Source organism: Rissa tridactyla, chromosome 11 (assembly GCF_028500815.1).
Source record: "Rissa tridactyla isolate bRisTri1 chromosome 11, bRisTri1.patW.cur.20221130, whole genome shotgun sequence".
NCBI lineage: Eukaryota > Metazoa > Chordata > Aves > Charadriiformes > Laridae > Rissa > Rissa tridactyla.
In genome coordinates, this window is record NC_071476.1 from 18332994 (window position 1) to 18355466 (window position 22473).

Below are 22473 nucleotides of genomic sequence, written 5' to 3' on the forward strand. Positions count from 1 at the left end.
GAAATCACCCTGGATTGCTCAGATTGTTCTATGAAATACAGGACGACTCAGGAGAAGTTGCTGGTGTTGCTGTTGGGAAGAAGATTAGTTACCACATTATGTGTTGTTTCCTAGCTGTTCCCTGGCGGTCACTGTGCTATTCTCAGGCAGATACTGGTAAGGTAGACTAAATACTTTCTACCCTTTGCTAACTGTGTTTTTCCCTGTTGTACCAGCCCTGAGTCTATCTCTTTTCTGTGATTACGCTTTTCCCCATGGCCGATTTATGGCTCTTGTTATAAAGGCTCGTAGCGGAGCACGGCACGAAAGGTATCTGCTTCCCTGCTTGGGAAGCCATGTGCCTGCTTTTCTGGGTAAGGCAGTAGGTGTATAGCTGTGTTCATACAGCAGCAGCCATATTAAACCTGATTGGTTATACTAGTGCTAGAGTCAAAAGGAAGCTCAGCAGCGTATACTGCCAGTAGCTCTGGGAATATGGTGCAAGAATGTGGTACACCTCCTTCAGATGAGTCACTGTTTTTTATATTTGTTTAATCATAGAATGGTTGAGGTTGGAAGGGACCTTAAAGATCAATCTAGTTCCAACCCCCTGCCCTGGGCAGGGACACTTCCCACTAGACCAGGTTGCTCAAAGCCCCGTCCAGCCTGGCCTCGGACACTTCCAGGGATAGGGCACCTGCAGCTTCTCTGGACAACCCATTCCAGTGCCTCACCACCTTCATAGTGAAAAATTTCTTCCTGATATCTAATCTAAATCTGCCCTCTTCCAGTTTGAAGCCATTACCCCTCGTACTATCACTCACTCTATGCCCTTGTAAAAAGTCCCTCTCCAGCTTTCCTGTAGGCTCCGTTCAGATACTGGAAGGCTGCTATAAGGTCTGCCTGGAACCTTCTCTTCTCCAGGCTGAACCCCAACTCTCTGAGCCTATCTTCATAATCAGATGCTTGTTTGCCGTCAGTTCTTCCTGTTGGTCATCTTTTGGCCTCATCCCTCTGTTACTCTTGGATGCGTCCTTAGATTGCTCTTTGAAGTATTTGAAGTGGTTTAGAAGCAAGTACTGTACTTCAAGCAGTGCCTAAATATCAACCTTGGAAAAATTCAAGTCTTGGGAGAGTCCTTGCTGTAACTGGAGTGGAGCATTGTCTTACGCAACTGCACAAAACCAGAGTACAAAGTCAGACCCATTTATAACGAGGGAGATGCAATAATGGAGTGCTAATGAAGTTGAGGGGACTTGCGTGAAGCGCTGGGAAAGCATGTCTGGATGTATAAGTGTTACTATTCCCACTTTACTGACGGAGCTTTACAAATTACCTTCACTCCTTCCTGTTCTGCTGGAGAGCTGCTGAGGTATAATTCATTTCTATAGCAGGGCTGGAAATAGATCCATAAGCAGTTGAATGCTGTGAAACGGCACTGCCTGGTTGTAATGCATTATCATGAGCAAATAACGCTGCTGATGCTATTGATGATCATGAGTAGGAGGCTGAAAGAAGCTATCAGTGCTATCAAGGAAGATAGCTTTTAGGTTGCATTGCAGCTTGTGTTAGACATTCCTCTTCTTGAATACCCGGGCTCTGCAGTCCAAGTCCTGCTGAGGATGTAAGAACTGATCTGCATAAGCCATTTTGTGTTTCTAGCAAAATACTGCAAGTTCTGCAAAACTCCTCTTTCAGGGGAACGGTGTATTCTAATGTTTGTTTCTTTGATTCCCCTAAAGGGCAATGAGTTATTGTGAATTTTGCTGTGAGGCCATTAATGTGCTTGGGAGGATTTTCTTGCTGGGCTTGAGGTTTCCCGCTGAAGGGCATCTTAGAAGGAGCAAAAAGTTGGGGTTTGGGGTTGGGTTTTTTGGGGGGGTTGGAGAAAAAGCTTCATCATCTTTCCACTTGCAGTCCTCCAGTTTAATTGTAGCTGTGACTTGCCGTTGAAATGGACTGATTGTGTGTGCTTGTCCTTGGATTAATTCTTCAGACAGGCTTGGTGTCCCTGCCCCTCGGCACACCCCAGCCTGGACACCTGCCAGAAAAGGTGTTGTTTCACTAAGGAGATGTTTCAGGGTTTTATTCTGGGAATGAGCACATCTCTTAACTCATTAGACACTACCTAGAGCTGTGTCCAAACTGCCGCTGACCTAAGAGACTGCAAGCTATATACCCATCTATGGAACTAAGATTCTATATACTTGGGGGAGATAGCCTTTAATACCCCGACAAAACACACAAAATAGAATTACTCTCAGAAGGTGAATGTATGCCAGCCTGAGCTGTCTTTTGTGCAGAGATGTCTGAAGTTGAATTGAAGCGATGCTGAATGTATTCACAATTTCATATTAACAGAGTAAGATGGAAAGTGCTGCCAGGTTCCATGACCTGTAAAATGTATGTATTGCAGGAAATGTATTTGTTTAGCAAACCACACAAAAATTACTCAACTGTGTAAAAAGTCAGCATGTAAATATTTTTCATTTTTTAAATATCTTTTCAGCTGGGAATTGGTGTGTTACCAAATGGCATTTCAGTATCTTGTTTCAATGCTAAGTGATGCACTATGTTTCTTACAAAGCACAAAAATAATCAAGAGTACACTTCTCACTTTCTGGTGTGGGTAGTGTAACGTGAAGCTTTATTTGTGGTGGAAATTGCTTTGTTACAGCAATGTAAGGAAATGTGACTTTTTAAACAGTAAGGAGTAACACTGAGAAATAGAACGTGCTTATCCTGTGCTACTCATGAGATCACTCACAAGTGACTAAGATTGAAGTGTACAAAAGAAAAAAAAAGGCTGTTCATCCTGAGAGGCTCTTTGTACAGGCGAGGAGGGGTGGGGCAGAGGTGCCTGGTTTAGGCAGGGGGCCGTGTCCAGCTTGATGTTGTCAGTGACATGAAGGTGGTGCTGCTCAGGTCTGTAGAGAAAGGAGAGGTTCTCTCTGTGAGGTGTAGGAGCAGTTCTGCCTGAGAGTATGCGGTGAGAAGAGTCTTTACCATTTCCAGTACTGTGGCAAGTATGCAGCTTGCCCTCCCCTGACACTGGGCACTGAGATCTTTATTTTTTGAGCCATCCCCCCCTGTCCCCCGTCCCCCCCCCAACTACTCAGAGAAGCAGCAGATCCCATAATCTGAGAAAGTTTTTCAGCTGACCTAACTAGAGCCTGCCAAGGGCAAAGAAGCTCCTATTTTATTTACTTGCCACCTCCATAACAGATGTGACACAACTGTAGGACAGTAGTTTTTCTACTGGTCCTGTAATCTTTATGTAACAAATTTATTTCTCCCTGAGGGCAGGGAGGTTGTGTTGGGGGTCCTGTAACTGAGGAAACAGAGCTGGCTGAAGACAATCCTGGAGCTAAGGACCCATCCCCTCAGTATGTTTGGCAGCGAGCGATTTGTGCATAAAGCCATTTTTTATATATTCGATTAAGTTCCTCTAAATTCACTCCATTAAACAAACAATTAGTCTGTTTTAGAGTCTAAAAAATTGCCTTTGGATTTTGAAAGCCTTCTTGATAAACAAGAGACCTGGGCAGATGTACCTCTGGCCAGCTCAATGTCCTATCACACCCTGCAGCACTCTAGTTTCCTAAAAGTGAGAGAAAAAGGCAAATATCTTCTTTTTACCTTGTACCAGAACTCTGCTCTACAACAGGATTGGGTTTTGTATTGAAATAAATACTATCTGCCGTGCTTATTTTCTCAGATAATAGGAACAAAATCAAACACTAATGTTGGGGTGTGTAATGGCTTCCCAGCCAGCACAAATGCACTGTTGTTCAGATAGTTTCTGAACTTTCAGAGGATTGGGCATGGGCACAAATAAAAAATGCTGCCATGCAGATGTCGCAGGGGAAATCTAACCATTTTATTAGTCTGACACTGCTGAAATAGGATTATGTGTCTGCAAATTCAGTCTTGCATTTCTCCATTTTTCTATCACTGCTTTCCGCCTCTTTATTTTGGTACCTGCAAGGTTTGTGTTTGATTTTCCTTCATCTTTCTTTAGGCTATGAAGGAATGAAAATATTTTAAGTCAAATTACATTGAAAAATGCAACTGGATTTGTATGGTTTAAGTAGAGTTTTATATTGCCTTTGCTCCTGCAGTTCTGTTGCAGCTCACCCTGGTCAGGTACAGGTGGACAGTCCCATTCCATGTGCACAGCCCTGATGGATTCATTATGGCATTACCTGCTGTTTGTAGACAAACCATTAGCATGTTAGAAATAATCCTCAGAAATTATAAACTGAGTTTCTGCCAGTTTCTTTCCCTTTCATTGATACTTCGTTGTTCAGAAATTGCTCTATTTCACTGCCCAGAGAGTAATCCATAATCTGGCGGGTTTGGGTGGGGGAAATAATCATAAGATAAGTGGTGGTAACAATATTGTAGTTTCTCCTGTTTCTACTGTTCAATATGCTAAGTAGACATAAGCGTATGAATTTGAGATGATGATTAAGAAGTTTTTTGTTGAGTTTATTGAAAAGTGCTGTTTTTCAAAAAAAAGAGCAATTCAGTGTTAAGTACAAAATATAGACTGTAAACCAAAACCTCTTAGTTATAATTTTAATAATGTGGAAGGGAATTAATTTGCAATTGAACCCTTGAAAGCTGACTCTGTGAAGTTTTTCATACAATGAAGAAAAACGTATTGTTACAAGAAGCATTTTTTTTGTTTCTCTTTTTTTAAGGGCTTTTTTCCTATCTCTATAAGGAAGAAAACGTCGTTTCTTTCCAGAAGGTATTATCTGTAGTCTAAAGTTTTGATAACCCACAAGGTTACCCAATACAGAAAAAGAGATGATCTTTGTCTTTTTTGCAGCACATCTATTGTCTTCCTGCTATCTGTTGAATCATCTCTGGTGCATCTTCCTCCTTTCAAGCCCAGTATTTACAGTGGGACCTCTCCATGTACTCTAGCTCTTCTTATTCATTGGTTTCACCCTTACTAAATCAGGACACTATTATCATGCTTTTTCTAATGGCTGCATTTACATTTCTTTGTTCTCATCAATGGAAATTAGTTTGCAGCTAGTGTTAACATGCAAATTTAGAACTCTCTTTATTAGACTTGAAGTGGGAGATTATTTTTTTTTCCTGTCCTCAGGTTGCCCAGCAAAGTGTAATTTCCCTGGTGGTGGGTGATTTCATGGCTAATGGTTCAACATCTTTTGCTTCAGCAGATATTCAGGGCCTTCTTAAGCAACTTGCTCATTCTCTTTATTTATTGCAAACCTATCTTGATGGATCAAGAAGGTTGAAAAGTCATGTGATTATACTGCATGTGTACAGTGGAGTTTATTAAATGTTACTAATTGTTTTTGTATGCTTTCAGTAAAGCTGCTAGTACATACTGCTCTGTCTCTAGTTTGTGTTGTGGTCTATATACGTGATTTAAATCCATGCTTGTTTGTAGGCTCTTTGCTCTTGAGACCAGCTTCTCTTGGAAGTATTCTTGAAGTTTCAATTCAAAAGGGGAAAGTGTGGAGGTGTCTACAGTCACTAATCTGTGAATGATATCCCTGTGCAAGTAGTCTGTCATTCAGGATTCAATTCCGTTACTGATCCTCTCATGTGATTGTCCTCAGTATCACCATCACTCTTGCACTGCAGCAGCCAACTGGAACATCCACTGTCATTTTCTTATGTTGGTCTTGGGTTTTTTTCTTTAATTGTTCCTTCCTCAGGCTGAGGAAAGCTGGGACAGAATTAGCAAGGCCAAGCACCACAATTTGGCAATACTATCTGACCAGGCATTTTCTTATTGGTGAGGAATCTCTTCCTGCCCTTATCTCAACCCGTGAGCCTTCTGTTATATTTTCTCTCCCTTGTCCAGCTGAGGAGGGGAGTGACGGAGCGGCTTTGATGGGCACTGGGCATCCAGCCAGGGGCAACCCACCACATCTCCATACACTGCGTTTCCTGTAACTGATGCACTAACTGCAGGACAAACTGCTCTGGGTGGTGTGTGAGAGGAAACCAGGTGGGCTCACTGTGGCTTCCCGGGCAGCAGCAGGTGAGGTGCTGTAGAGCCGGTGGTATGATGAGAGGGTGTCTTAGGAAAGTTTGGGCAGCTGGAGGCACAGAATCCATGGAGATGAAGGAAGTAGATGATGGCAGATGGACTGAGGGCAGGAACTGCCCAGGCTGGAGTTAGGGTCAAGGAGCTGCAGGGAGTAATATCTGACCAAAACTCTTGTGCCTTTTTCAGGTTATTGTAGATCCTATTGTGTACCCAGTTCTCCCGTAAAAAGAAACTGATGCCATGAGAAGCCGTATACATATCTTTAAAATAACTATTTATTTATTTTACTTTTAACCTAATTTGCTAATAAAATTTTCTCCCAGGGGATGTGAAGATAGTACAAATTGACGGTGTTGCAAATGCAGTGACTGCAAAGAGTCCAGTTAGAGGCTTCCAGACCACCTGAGGCTTCTTCACTCTTTCTAATCACTGTTTTATTTCTGCAGGCTGTCAAAGAGCTAAGCTGTGGAGAGGAAGCAGAAGGCTGCAGGCCTCTTGTTGCCTCTTAGCAGACTTCAAAAATTGCATGCAAAGTCCTCCTTATCCCTTATCAGAGTTGCTAGGATGACTGCTGCATTGCTGTCTTGCTGTATGCATGGATGCTTGCATGGGTGCATGACTGTGTGCATGCTTCCCTTCACATGCTGCCCCGAGTTTCATGGTCATGCAGGGGACAGCAAGCTCTGACTTCCTTTCCTGCCCCTTGGGGTAAGGAAAGAGGCAATTCAGAAAAAAACCCAAGCCAAAACATGTAAAATACACCTGGAAACAATCCTACTGTCACTGGAAAGGGAACCCTATGGCATTTGCACAACACATCCAATGTCACCTTAAAATTAACAAAAGACAAAGCTATGTATGGTTGTCACTTTGTTTTTGTTAATTTTTTTTCTTACTTTTTCCTAGACCCTGCCCGATGGTTTTACGTGTATCAGAGAGGTAAAATTTAAACCAGTTTGACTCGATCGGTCATATAATTTTTGTAGCAGAAGTTTTCTTAAGACAGGAAACAGTTTCCCCCTGGTTGAGTTTGTTCTAATTTTCCACGCTGGCAGCAAATACAATTAAAGGTGTTTGAAAATTGCCCAGTTCCTGGGTAAGGCTGCAGCCTGGGGAGCAGCCAGGTCCCCACTGATGAAGGCAGTCCCAGCTTTTACTCAACCTCCAAGTCCTTCGGTGTGCAGTGCTGTATGGCATGATGTGCTAAGTCAAGTACTTAGACATACAGGTACTCTCCATGTAAAGTTTTGAGGTGGTATTAGTGGGAATTTTCCAAAAATCATCACAGGGAGGTGATTTTCTAACCTTTCTAGTGAGGTTTTTTTGCAAATTTACCTTTGAACAGCTGCTCGGAGGAAAGCACTTGTTTAAAAAGCACATTTTCTGCAGCATCCCCATGGAAAAGCAGCAAAGAACCCATCAAGCTTTTGGCGATTTTCCACCTGTTTTGACAAGTCCCCTCCCTTATAAGTGTTGCTACAAGACAGGTGGGAATGCGCAAGGAAAACTGGGGAAAAAAGGTACTGTCCCAGGTAAGGTCCATTGCACTGGGAGGACACCCTGCTCTCTCCTACCTGAGGAATGGCCACAGCAAAGCTATTTCTAATGATGTGTGGAGTTAATACGGTGTCTGCAGAAACAATTAAAGTCAAATTTGACGTTATGTAGTTCACATTCAAATCATTGTACCTGGTCTTAGTTGTGTACTAGAAAGACATTTTGGAGGTACCTGTGTCCTCTGACTATTCCTGCATCTCCTTTTTCAGAGGATAACCTTGTTCTAGCTTCCCTGTGTACCAATGTGAAACTAATTAAAGGACTATAGAGGCAGAGGACAGTATTTATACGTGACATTTTGCATAGATCATTGCAAGGATTAGACAAGAAATCTTAAAATTTTATTACTTTTTTTTATTAAATATCAGAATTTTCTAGAGTGTTGGGTTTTCATGTAGCTTTTCTCTGCCAACTGGTGGTGTTGCAGGTTCACACAGGCAGAACAACCTTGCTAAGCTGGACTGTGTAATAAATTTGATGTTGCTGATTTATGGTGAAAATGGACGTGAATAAGTCAAAAAATCATTCCAGGAAAAGGGAGTGGATAAAGAGACATCAGTTCCTTTTGGTTTTATTGGCTGGAGAGTCCTTTTGGTTTGGAAATCGATTTCTCCAGCCAGGCAATAATAATAATAATTTATTAATAAAGGACTATTCAAATTTAATTAAATGTGTTTAATATTTGATACGTCAGCAAGTACCTTAGTGCCATTTTTTTATTGATGTTTATTTACCATGAGCGGGTTTAATTAACCCTTTTTTAAGATTCATAAATGTGCAGATTACATGTTTTTAAGTTCTATCTGAGCTGTCATTCTGGGAACATCGGCAGGAACAAGCCCACAGTATTCTTGTTGTCTGCTATGCTAGCCTTGGTGTTTTGTAAGTATTTGCCAGATGGGGTCGCTTAAAGGCTAAGACTTAGATTTTTGTCTTGGTGGAAGAACATGGAACTGCACAGAAATATTTTCACTGTTCAGACAGTGGAGCTGAACTCGGTCACTGCCTTTGCCCCAGGGATCTGGAACCACAGACCTCGAAGGACTTCACAAAAGCGCTATTTCCTACAGTTCCCACTTATGCCAATGGGGAATCGCTGAAGCCAATGCATCAGTAATACAGCTCTCGCCTGACTACCATTCCCATAACTTTCTGCCGTAATGAGCATTTATGGACTCAGGCCTTTAGTTATTTCTCTTCATGAAATTTTCAAATATTTGCAATTGGTTTCCCACAGGCAGGATCTATTTCCTGCGAGATGTGGCCAAGCAAGTATTCTGTCTGGAGATTCATTTCAAAGATGTCATGGATAAACTAGAGTTAATTTTTTCTTCAGGTCCTTGCTCCTAAAATATAGCTAATTTTTTTTTAATAAAAATGAGATGCGGTCTAATAATTCTTGCACGTAATTTAATCCCCTTCTGCTGTATTTGTAAAATTACCCATTTCATCTAATACTTGTCAGTTTTACAATTAACAGTGGGCACATTAGCTGTATTTTACGTCTTCGTTTTTTTTTCTTTAACAAAAAGAGAATTTATTATAAGCAACATGTTTTCAAAATCCTCCCATTAGCCATGGAGCCTGGCACTACATGGTTTCACCTTGCAGCCTCTGGAAGCAGGGGACAGGGTCGTTTGCATTTTTATTAAATCATCATTTACACCCTCCCTTTAAACTGTGTTTTAAGCCTTGGGTTGTCCTTGGCCAGCCCTAATGATGTAATGAGATATTGCTGTTGCTCGTTTGCTGGGCACACAGGTTGGAGGGCTGGGAATGCTGCAGTATTTTAGGTGGCCACTGTGAGAAGGGTGCTTGAGATTTCTCGTGTTTCACGAGTGAATTTGGCCCAGCGAAACCCACCCTCTGCTTTTGTGCAACGTGTTGCTTGTGTCTAGGCAGGTGCCAGCAAGAGGAAGGACGGGCTGGTTAATAAATTTGGGCCCAATGACTGTTCAAAACCAGAGCCGAGCAAGCAGCTGGTAAATAACAATTGTCTCCAATTTTATACACGAATTTTATACATGAATACAACTTTAAATTGGTCACAGACAATGCCAATCTGCTCTGCTTATGAGGAAAGGATTGTTGGAGCTGAAGAATATTGATGAGGCGTGGAAATAGGTCACTAAAGGGAATACTAGAAGATTGTGCTGTCAGCAGAGGATTTTTAGGGACTCTACTTCTGTGCTGACGAGCACGTTGTCTGCCCTCTGCTGATAGTGCTGGCAAGTTACGGACTGGGTCTTGAATGGGCGTTGCATGTGTAGGAACTGGTTTTAGGCGGTGCCTCGGGTGGTGTAGCTGGATTGGATGTGCGTTACATTACCTGCGTATTTTTAAGATAAATTGACAATGTGTTTTCCATAACATGGCAGGTAAATGTGCCAGTGTCCAATGGAATGGAAAGACTGGGACAAGTGAAATATCGGAGCAGGCTGTTTTCCTTCAAAATCAATAGATTTTTTTGCCTTTACTATGGGTAAGGGAAGGACGGAGTCCCTCTGCCGGGTTCTGTGATGGAGAGCAGTAGTCAGCTGTGGTTGAAAATCTGTTTTCCTCGATGATGAAACAGTTTTGTCTGTAGGCATGTAGATGTACAAGACAGCTTTTACATGAATAGGCTTAAATTACTCCAGTTTATCACTTGGAGAAATGCAAATTCTGTTCAGCAAAGTTTACAGCAGTGAAACACAGCGCCATTTGCAGGCAGTCTAAGTATGGAAATCTTCAAATTGTAAAGATAACAAAAGGTAAAATTAGAACAAATATGAAAGGATGTATAAACCAAGCCTCGTTAAGTAATTTCTAAAGTGTATTCAGTTAAAATATTGATCTACTCTAATGAAAACTCATTCTCTGCTCTTGAGCAAGCAGCAGAGAAATGAAATACAATATCTTTCATTAGCAACAATCCATAAAATATGTATGTGCATGCAAGTATGTCAGGATTATTTTTCTTCATAAAGTGAAGCCCCACTGTATTTTATTTGGTATACAGAATGTGCCTGTCCTATGGGCTAAGCAAATACAGACGGTATTTTCCACAAAAATGCAAAATTAAGTAATTATTATAATCTGGACCTACTTTGGAGTAAGATTACTGCAGGCGCTTCTACCAGGCCCAGACTTTGTACCTTGCTATTAAAGCAGCCATAAAAATATGGCCAGAGGCAAATTCTAAATCAGAAAGTGCTACTTCTCACTCGTCCAGTTTTAAAACCATTGCAAGAAAAACAGCTAAGCAAATGCACGAGCGCATTCTGCACCGATTAAACAGTGTAGGCAATCTTCGACCGAGAACGCAGCTGTCTGACGTGGAAGGGATTAATCCAGGCATGATTTCAACAAGTGCTGGACTTAAAAAATAAAAAAAAATAAATCATTTATCAGTACATGTAAGCAGGAGAAACCTCCTGCTTTAGTTACTGAGTACACCTAATTGCTAAGCACAGATAAGCCAACCAAAAAAAACCCCATAATAATAAATTTGGACCTTTTTGCTAAGGTTCAGGTTCTCCCTAACCAGCTGTATGGTACCCAGCCCCTGAGGTGGGTGTCTCCACTGAGCAGAGTTGTGCTTGGTTCCAACTCAAAAGGGCTGCTGTAAGCAGCAGCTGTATCTCACCTCTGCTGTGGCCAGTCACACGTGTCACCTGAGCTGCGGAGGTGACCACGCACATCCCTTGCAGTGTCTGCAGTCAGTCCCTAGGTCTGTTCCTGCACTTGCAAATTGAAGAAGAAAATTAACTTTAAACCAGTGGTATGCCTGTTTCCCATGCTCAAAAATCACTCGGAGGTGTTTAGCAAGCTGTAAACAAGGCAAAGCTGAGGAAGAACATGACATTAGATAAAATATCTTAACACCATGCTTTCCTAATAAAACTTTAAATTTGCATGTCTGTATCTTTGTATAAACACTTTTGCTTGCACTTGCCACCATAAAGTGAGCTTTAGTTTAATAAAATTGCAGCGTTTATAAATGCAAGGGCTCATATTTCATACGGTGACATCCCTGAAGAGCTGGGAGGGACTGAGCCAGTGTGATAATGAAAATGTAAATAAGAGGAGATACAATATACATGATAAAAGGCAAGGGCAGATGAGGAATGGACAATCTCCTTTTTTGCCACTTAAGTTACTGTGGTTAATTTATAGGGTGTCAGAGAATGGAAGAAAAAGGTTTAAAAGAGCTGACTAGAGAGAAAACACTGAAAGGAAACAAATAACGACAAAAAAAATCTTTGTGGGTGATGGGGGCTATTGAGTTGGAAACAATGGATTTGCGCAGAAGAGCAGTTTGTGTCCTCAGGTCTCCAGCTGCAGGTCCTCCCCTGCTCCCAGCTATCCCCGCTGCGGGCTTTCGCCAGGGCGGGAGGAGAGATGAACAGAGACGTTGCTGAAGGCAAGTCTTTGAATGTGGGATGACAACTGAGAAAAGTTTAAATGTAAATATCTGATGAACTCAAGAGAGGGAACGTTTGACCTGTGAGGCCTATTAATGTGAAGTAGTTACTCCAAAAATAAGTTTTCTCTTTTAAAACAGGTATTATCATGAAACACCATGGAAAATAGCTCTCTGTTGGCAAGTGATAGACAAAACGAACTAACAGTTCTTTCTTGTATTTATTTTCTGCAGTGAGGCTCCAAGGAAAGCCCAGGATTCTTCTGTTGCATCAGGGCATGTTCCACCAAAGGAACAATTCCTATAATTTTTACAGTGTGTTTACTGGAAAATTGTTGGTCTGGTGTCATTTTGAGTGCCCCGTTGGCCGGATCTAAAGCTTCACAAGTTTTTTTGCTAAGTTTCAAAATATTTCCCTTGGGAAAGGAAGAGGAAGCAGATGAAAGGATTAACCTATAGGGAACCATCAGATGCTCTTCAGAGGCAGAGATTAATGCTGGTTCTGGAACAGAGAAAGGAAGGAAAAAATAGATTGTTCCTTTGAAAGGGATTAATTTTTCATAATTTCCTTTCTGCAGCTTGTTATAAAGAAAAGAGCCGCATTTCTCAGCATGGGAAATAGAATCAAATCTACAACAATAATCTGGCTTATTTTTAACATAGAAATATCTGCCCTGTGGGACCAAAGCTCATGAACTGATCGTTGGAAAAACCTATTCTTGCAGGATAAGCTGAAGAAGATGAATTGCACTCTTTTGAAATAATGATTCACTGAATGAGGCTAGTATTGTCAAAAGACAATGTATCATTATTAAATTACAATGTTCAACAAGTAATAATTTTTTCAAAATATTCTTGAATAAAAAATTCCAAGACCATAATTTTGGCTCTGCTCATATAAAAGACATCTGGATAAGCCAAAGAACTAAGAGTTTTGAGCTGTAATTCTGCAGATTTTGTTTAAAGCCATCATGGAGCTATAGAGCAAGTTTTCCATGGGTGAGACCTTTTTCTTTAATTACTTGGTTTTGAGAATACTAACACAAATTCCAATAAGTGTTTTGGAAAAATGGTTGCTTAAGAAGTATATGGCAAATAAAATACCCGCAAAAAAATCAGTCATATCAAAATGCTTTTGCAAAGAGCGTGACTTTTCTCAGCTGGATCTTTCCTGCCTCTGTAGAAGCCACGTGAACAGCCACGTTGTAGGAACGTAAATAAAACCAAGTATGAGAGTAATCTATTAGGCTGGCTTCCATCGTTAGCCTCGCTGCTTACGTGAGGTTGCATAGATTATTATTTTTTTCCTCTCTGTTGAATTATATTGTAGGATATAAAGACGAGATGGCCAGTATTTTACACTTATATTTTACACTGACTGAAGTTCTAAATAGCTTTAGAGTGACTTTATCAATAGGAAATGTCAGTGAAAAGCTGGGCATGTTACAGAGCAGACAAAGGCTCAGAGCCTAACTTGCTTATATACAGCACGCCGCAAAATGTATGTCTCCCTATGGAAAAACAAAATAACTGTCAAGGTCGTGTGTAAAGTGCTTATTGCATTGGGAGACAGCAGGGAAATGCAGGGGAAGGGGTCTGAGGTTACATGCATTTTGTTAAAGGGGCTTAGGTAACTTAACAGTTAATCAAAGGTAAACAAGGTATTTCCTACAGAATGTACGGATTAATGATGAGTCCCCCTAACCTGGCTTCCTTCTAAATGGATTTCCTCTCCTTTTTTCAACTACTCATTCCCCTTCCCTCATTTTAAGGAATTTCTTCCCCACTTTTTTCTCTCTCTACAGCTTCTTCAGCATTCCTTCATTGTGGCATGTGTTCTCTTTCGAAGAAGGCTTTTCTTCCTAATTTCACATTATCTGTTCTTTTTCTTGTAGCAGACGTCCTTTTTCATCCCCTTTCTTCTAACAGGAGCTATAATTTCTAGACTCTTCATGCTCCCTTTGTGTGGAGAAGGTGTCTCCTTCAGACCTCCTCTGGCCACTTGCCAGCATTTAATAGTTTTTTCTGCATCGTAAATGGTTGTGATACTTCTCCTCCTGTCCCATGCTATTACAGTCCTTTACCTTTGTTCCCTTGCTGTGCAATACTGTTCTCCCGTGAGAAACGGTATTTAGGCGCGTATTTTCACTGCTCAAGCCCCACAAATGCTGACTGAAACTCCAGGCACAGAGGGTTAGGAGAATAGCTCATCCCGAATTCACCAATATTTCAAACTGATCTCTTAATACTGAAACAATGAACCAATGTTAATTAACCATTATGACTCACTTATGTGTGTCATCCCTTAATAACCTTCATATATATGTACAGAATTAATTAACTTATGAAAAGATAGCGTTACTCTAATCTGTTCTTTCACTGAGGCCACTCTGCTCTGAATTCACGCCTTTCCTCTATTCAGAGTGACTCCATTTCCTCACACACTTGTGAAATCCTTGCCTTAGGATTTACTATATTATGCTATATTTAGTATATATATTATAATATACTATTATACTAACAGGAATTACTATATTATACTTGAGCCCAATAATCTAAAACATTTTTACGGGGGAAAAGTTGTGCAGTTTTGATAATAAGGAGAGTGTTAGCTTTTATGCCAAGCATAAAAGCACATTCCAAGCATTTTGGGATGTAGATGGGATTTTCATGTCAGCTGAAACCTGCATCTGGTCCTTGAAGTTTGAAGAATCTCAAATTGACATACACTAAGTGTCTGTACGGATTTGGGCATTACCTACACTGCTGGGGAAATGGGCTTGACAGGTAAAAACATGCATCAAAAACGAGGTGAGATTACAGTAATACAGGATGGGATCTGTCTCAAGTGGTTTTCTTCCTTGTGGGAGAGTGATCTGTTGAATAAAATGCACGTAAGTGTTTTCCATTGCTTATCTGTTTCCCCAAAAAGTCCATGCAAATGCAGGCTGGATTCATTCCAGATTCAGCAACTACGGACATCATTTGAATTTCTCTTAGGATTGAAGTGACCTTTAGTGTCTCTGTAACAGGCTTTTTGGTTAGCACACAGAAGAGTTTCCCTCACTGTTTACCCTCAGCATAATGCATTTGTCTAATATGCTTAAGCATGTCTGCTCTCTCACTTCTATTTGCACAGCTTTTTTTAAAGCTAGTACTTTGAAAGGCCTATTCCTCCATGCTGTTTCAATATTTAGATAAGAAATATCTGGTGTTGCCTTTTGGAGCAACGAGTCTGCTGCCTGCCCTTCTCTCCTCACTCCCAATTTTGGCTTTGTGAATGGGGGTGCTAATTGGCAGCCCAGTAAGAAATGTGAGCTATTGCTTTACTCATACGGCTTTTATTTTGCTTTCAAGAGGTTGAAAACGGTTATACACATCAGTTCTGTTGATGGTTTCTTTTTTCTCTACTGCTCTTGAAATCCAGTCTGTCCTATCCATCATGTTAATAGAGCAAAGGTAACAACCAAAATAAATATTTTCCTGTCTTCTCTTTCAGATAAAATTGAAGATGAATTAGAAATGACTACGGTGTGCCATAGACCCGAAGGACTGGAACAGCTTGAAGCACAAACCAATTTCACTAAAAGAGAACTTCAAGTGCTTTACAGAGGATTTAAAAATGTAAGAACAGCACTGTAGTGAACCAAGTCTAGTATGTATGTCCCTACCAGCCTCAACTGCTCAGCTGCATTTTGTATCATTCCCCTGCTAAACATTAAGAGTTTTGTGCTAGACCTCCCTTACCATCGCAAAATGAGCACAATCTGCCTCTACATCTAATATTTATGATACCGTAATCTGCCTAAAACTGGGCTTGGATGAATATTTAGCACGTAATACTCTCATCAGTTTTGTTTCCCAGATGTCAGTAAGCACACTGTAATTTCCTTAACCATGCCTGTACTTCAGGATAACCTGAAAATATTTCTAAGGTTACTTATTTAATTCTTGCTGTCAGTTCCTCTTGTTCAAATATGAGCAGTACTGTTTGCTTGTGATTAGCTGCCCAGGATGGTTTTTCTTTCTCCTTTCTCTAGCTGGAGAAATCTTACTCCTGTAGTAGGATATTATTAAAGCACATTACGATTATAAGGTGGGGAATAAGGCTGGAGTGGCAGGAGCCAAAAAGGAATAAAAAAATAAATGGGTATCAAGACAGGAGACAAGAGAGAGGCTACAGATCTAGGTGAAAGCGAGAATCGTGCCAGCTGGCATGACTGTGCACAGAACAGCACCATGCTCCTCTTTGTGATCCACCGTTCCAGCCAGGTTCTCTGTGGGAGCAGGGAATCTGCGCCTCTGTGAGCCTCAGCTTCTGGGTCACCTGCTGCTCCCTCATAGGGACTCATCATAATAAACAGAAACAGGGAATTTTGAGGCTACATGGAGCAGATGTTTTATGGACCTTTAAGAATGAATACTCATTACATGGTTGCCTGGGGGTCTGTGTTTAGTCACCCAGGTGGTTTGTGCCAGATGATGTTTTCATGATGATTAATAGATCAGTATCAAGCCAGCTCAATAAACAGTGTGGGTTTTAAGTTGTCTTGCAGGACAGTTCCAGCGTTTCAGCTACTGTCACAGTGAAGTGTTGACATTTCTTGGAAAGAGCAAGTCAAGTCTATTGGGTAAAAACTTGCCAAAACGAAGCTGAGCAACCTTAAATCCAGGCAATGTTGAGGGAAACCTGCTGGACATTGAGAAGGGCTTTCTTTTTGACAGATTCTTGAAATGTGATTGAATCACATCTCCAATGTATACTTGACTTCTCCAAGGAGTCTGGTGGTTTCGTCCTCTATTTCACCGCTCATCTAAGCAGGCCAAGGCCGTAGCTCAGCTTTCTATGTTGGTCTGTTCGGGGCATGTGCTGTATTTGTACCGCCTTTGCTGCACGTAGGAGGTCGTTTCATGTGTGAGGTTTTCTCACCACTGAAGACTGATGTTTTGAAAGCTCTTCATGCTTTGGGCAGTCACCAAGAAATCATATGGCTTTTGAGATAGAGCTTGACAGGTTAATGTACGGTATAATATGACATGACTGCCTCCAGTGGGAGAATAAACTCAGAGAGTTCTTAACCGCTGTGTTTTGCTAAGATCTCTGAAATGCCTTCTGTGTTGCTGTGTTTGGTGGGAATCCTGTGTGGGAGAGCACTGCTCCGTGCTGAGAGGAGGAGCTGGCTGTGCCAGCAGCTACAAAGGCAAACAGAGAGGCAGCCTTGCCGCGCTCCCAGCAGATATGACATTTATCCCTTGCCCCTCCCAATTGTGCTATCGCTTTGCAGTACACAGGCATTACCTCCCAGGGCGAGAATGACAGACAAGTGCATTTAACTTGTGACCTAAACCCTTTCCTAAGACCTCGCTGAAGGTCTTGGTATTAATTGGCAGCGCTGGCAAGGTCTTGTTTGATATCAGGTTGTTAGGACAGCAGTCTGTTTTCCTCCAGCTGCTTTGCACAAAATGTGCAAGAAGCTTTAATATCTAAGGCTTAAATTGAAATGAAAGGGTAGCTTTAGCGTTTGTAGCCTGTAAATCATGGTTTCAATGGGATGAGTAATTATGCACAGCGGGCAAACTGACTCAGCTGTTACCATATTTGCTATTGTACTGAACCGTCTGCGTTTTGGGATGATGTTACAGTGCCATCTGGAGATTCAAAATCCCTGTGGGAATACAGTCATTTTCCTTTCTCTGGCTTGTACTTACTGCTTGCTCTCAGTGATTGCCCAGGTGCTGTTTAATTATGAGGCAACACCTGGATAATCACAGAGCCATTTACAGGTACCTGTAATGGACGCAGGGAGAACAAGGTCCTGCTCAGCCCAGCTGCTGAGGTTTTGATGTTCACAAACATAGATGGTGTTTGACCAAAGGCAGTTCAGTGCAGCCTGGGGTAGCCTCCGGACTAGCGCCCTGGCTGACCAGGGTCCTAATTCTCAGTACTTCTATTCCTGCTCTTTCTTCATCTCTGAAATCGGTTTCCCCACTCCCTCCAGACCTTCCCAGTCTCTTCCCAGTATCCCTTGTCAGGTCTGGTGTTTCTGCATCAGACTGATGGAGGCTTCCACCAAATTCAGATCCCTTGCCACTCCAGAGAACCAGAGCAACGCTAACCAGGCCTGCATCCTTGCTGCCTGGCCAAATATCCCCTCTCTCTTTGCCTTAAGCTTTCTTTTCCAGTTGTGAAAGAGTGCTGTCCTCCAACATCTTTTGATGCCAGGACCAAAAGTCCACTTTTATCTTAGCAGTTATCTCTGTCCCCAAGGTGCATTAGCATTGTGCGGAATAGTCTATTTTGCACCTTGGAGGTAGCTGCTGTCAGGCTGGAGCCAGATTAATGCAAGGTATTTGGCCTGATTGCTTTGGCCCTGGTTCTGCAAAAGCAAGGTAACAGAGATGGCAAAAACTAGCAGAACATCTGGTGGGTCTTGCCTTGCTTTAGCTTTACGAAATAAAATGTGATACTTTCTGTCTGTAATACATTAGGAGAGAGAAGTGTTTGAGCTAAAAAGCAATGTTGGCATGGGAACAAAATGGCCATGAACAGGCATATGCTGGAATTAGAAGAAAGTTGCCACTCCCCAGCAGAGTCAAGTTTGGGGAAAAGTTATGGAATCTGAGGGAGGAGAATGAGAAACTATTTTTAGGATTAAAATTGATAAATTGATGACTAATGAAGTGACCAACAATGACAGAGGTTTGAGCTCAGTAATTCAATACCTCCCATTTAGACCATGTTTCTAATGCCTTGCATTCATTGGAATTGTGTGCATGGATTTAAAAGGATTGGGATTTTTATTGGATTTTTTGCTCGATTCAGGGGGCTCTGTGCTGTTAGGGGAAATCGTTGCTAGCAGCAAGGGCTAATTTTCTAATATTAAATCAGAAAACAGACAACCCAAATAACTGAGAGGCTGTTGGAGACATTCTTACCTTGCTTTAGCGTGACTATTTTAGTAAGTCTGTAATGGAATGTGTTAGGAGATGCAATTATCTGCAAGAAATCAGGTTTTTGGAGACTAAAGCAAGCAGTATAAGCAAGGAAGAAACATCCTGATACTTTAATAATGCCCTAAATATTTCCAAAACGGGAGAACATAGTAAGAGCAACAAAATATGTGGGATGTGTGAATGCTTGGAGATGCAAATCGGGATTGTGGATCCTGAAGGAGAATATGTTAGAGTCTATCTGTGGTCTTAATACCTCCAGTTTAGCAAACTGTGACCCCCTGAATACTCTTTTTTCACGTGCTGGCCGAGGGAGCTGAGAGCAATCTGATGGGCAGGTTACGTTTAGCCCCACTTCAGCGCTGCTGCTGCTTGCTTGCCCGCCCACACCGTACATCTTTGAAAGTGATCAGTGGAGTTAATTTCTGATTCCAGCAGAAGAAAGAACAGCAAGTGCAACTTTTGTTTGAGATATTTATTTTAATGTGGATTCAGCTCCTTTGTGCTTTAGTATTTTAAAAAGAAGTCTGCGAGGGTAGATGCGATGCGTGACTCACGCTGCCAATGCCCGATAGTTAGCTTTTTGAAAATCAGGGGTTGTTTCCATGCTTGATGATACAAAAAAATGTTCACTGGTCTTGTTAGATGTTTTAAAAGAATTCATAGGTTAAAGAAAAGAGAGGCGTTTACCTGAAATCTAACCCTCTGCCATCGAAGGAAGGCCTTATGAATGTTACGGAGAAGGACCATGCTTTTTATACTGCCAAGACGTTTTTCTTAAATGAGTAAACCTTTGTTATCTTTAGTGGAATTTAAACTGACACCAAGCTTACCTGCTCCTTTTCACAAGAGAGATTTCTTTTGAGTTGGCTGTATTAAGTTGTACTGTAGCACTAATGAGGCCTCTTGAGCATTATTTGACTCTTATAAAGACAAAATTGTGGTCAATTAAGTACAAATGAATTGGTACTAGCATATGTGTCTGAAAGCAATCCAGTTATAGAGAGCTAAACAAGCTGATCAATGTCAGCGCTGCCTCTCCCCAGCACTCCTGGAGGTTTGATGCAAACTTTCATTTGGCTTCCAGATGGAGCATCAGAAGCAATAAGGATCATGTGGAAATACAGAAAATTTAATCAGGCACAATGGCCAAAACTGCTACAGGAGACTCAGCCTCTGTGAGGAGAGTGCCTGCAGCAGCAGCTTCTCCTCTGTGCCTGCCCTTCGCAGACTTCAGCTTCATTCTCGGGCTTGGCAGTGGTGGGCTGGAGCTCTTAGTAAACATGGGCTATTAATATAGTGTGGAAGAGGTCCAAGGGACTCTGCAGTCGTGGAAGGTATAGAGAAAGTAATGCTAAGTCCCTACCTTTATAAATTGGCTTTAAGCATGTGAAGTGATGGTTTTCAGTGAATATAATAGTTGTATTTATCAAGATGAGAGAAAGAAATACATCTTCACTCAGTGTGTTTGGCCAGTGGTGCTACACTGGAAAGGATGGTTAGGTGCTCTGCTAGACCTGGTTTTAAAAAGAGTGACAATTTGGTCAAATACTGTGAAGTTCTGCAAAGGCCCAGTGTGGGTCTTGGAGCAGCAGTACTCCAGTGACCAAGGAGAAAATTTCTACCCAAAGAATGTCTCTTGGTAGGGTACTTGGTCTGATCTATGATTAAAAGATACCATAAATAAATATCAAATTATTTATTTAACTCACATTAGACTACAAGCTTTAGGAAATGTGAACTTTGGGAGAATACTTTTATGGTAGCTATTACCTTCTATCAACTATTCTTCTTTTAATGCTTCCTTAGCTTATTAGAAGTGTCACAAACAGATGAAAAAGTAACCACTTTTCTCATGACATCGAAGCCTGGAAGTGGCTGTTCTATTAGGAGCTTTGATGAGTTTTGAAAATACTCATCTAACCAGGAATTCTGCTGTACAGAATTAGAAAGTTTTGCTAGTTTTGTCTATAAATGGAAAACCAAGTCTGGTCCTGCAGCTACTGGCTATAGATAGTCCAGCTCGCCTTTTCATCCCCTTGCTCTGGAACAAGCCCTGAACACTAACAGTGGAGAAGGGGTGACCCCGCCAAGGTCAAAACCACAGTGCCAGGTTTGGGTTTTATTTGGGACACTTAAACCTAACCAGTGGAAAGACAGTTATCAGGACATGAAGACAGACTAAAAGATAATTTCAGGGCTTTTTAAGTAAAGGATAATTTGTTGCTTAGCTCAAATCTCTCCTAAATTACTGATGGTTTTCTACCCAAATAGTGGGTAGAAGACAACAGGTTTTCTTCTGCGTTGGAGGAAGGAACTCCGATCTAATCACCCTAATTCAATAGCGAACGGGTATGTGATTAAGGACCTGCCTCTGATGTCACCTGAAGTACCCCTTATGGCTCTCCTTCTGTGACTTGCACAGAACAAAGTGATTTCTCTTGTTTGTTCTGTCCCTTTTCCATGGTTAGCGAATGCACATCAGCAGCGGGTTATGCTGGCAGATCAGAGGCTTGGAAAAAAAAGCCTTTTTACCTTTAGAAGCTTTTCATGGTGGAAGAATTTCTTGTCAAAGTCCTTTTTGTTCTTAAAAGGTATCTAAACAACTCATCAATAAATAAGTCATAGACTTGAATCTTTCTCCAGCTTTCTGTGTCACCAGTTCAAAGGGATTTTCTTAGACTTCCTAAGTTTACTTATCTCAAATTCAACAACCTGTAATGCTACCAGAATAAGCGTTTGTCTGTCTTGGATCTGCAGAGTGGGGTGTAACACGCAGCGAGTGTGTGCACCTATGGCAGCTCCAGGCTGCCAGTGGTGAGTAACTACAGCAGTACTGATGTCTGCCCTGCTTTGCAAACCTGCCTAGGACCATGACGTGCACGCCCAAGCCTGCTCTGTTAATGAAGTCCAGGCCAAGCACAGAATTATAGGGAGATTAGGAGGATTTCCACCCCAAAAGCATCATGTGGTGTAGCATGCATATTCCAGCTAGTGTAACGTGGCAGTAGCGTGTTTGGATGTAAAGGCTCTGCAGCTCTGTGCTCTTTCTACTCACGTCTGTTCATCCCCAAGTTTGCTTGTGCTGCCACGCATTAGCACAGGAGAATAAACCTTTAAATGAATTTCCCTGACTTTAGAACGCATCTTGAACATGGTGTGCAGTCCTGGACTGCCGGCTCAAAAAGGGTATGGTGGAAATGGAAAGATGTAGAGAAGGGATTGTTGTCAAAGGATGCTTGGTGCCTTCTGTGATTCTCAGGGTGGGATGCTTCAGCCTGGAAAAGAGATGACAAAGGGAAGATCCACAAAATCACAAATGGCAGATAGAAAAAGGTTTGGGGTCAACTGTTTGCTCTCTTGCCTGCTGCAGGGAATCAGACCCGTGGTGTCTCTGCCAGTGGGTATTTCTGAACACAGGAATAAGCCGACTTTTCTATATCTATAATTCTGTGCTCTGAGAAGAAGTATCAGTCCATGGTTATGTTACTCTTCTACTCTGGTTTAGTTTTCAAAATTGGTCAATAGGCACATTTGTGAT

General features: G+C 41.6%; 1 protein-coding gene across 9 annotated transcripts in view; it reads left to right on the plus strand.

Annotated features, from left to right (window-relative positions):
• KCNIP1 (potassium voltage-gated channel interacting protein 1) overlaps window positions 1-22473 on the plus strand; it is a 575674-nt gene that overhangs the window by 539103 nt on the left and 14098 nt on the right. For 7 of the 9 annotated variants that reach the window (XM_054217179.1, XM_054217185.1, XM_054217177.1 and 4 more), the window contains 2 exons: window positions 6926-6958; window positions 15481-15605. In XM_054217179.1, coding sequence (XP_054073154.1) covers window positions 6926-6958; window positions 15481-15605 — 158 coding nt within the window. The remainder of the gene's footprint in view (window positions 1-6925; window positions 6959-15480; window positions 15606-22473) is intronic. The other 2 variants (XM_054217182.1, XM_054217183.1) reach the window with 1 other exon arrangement.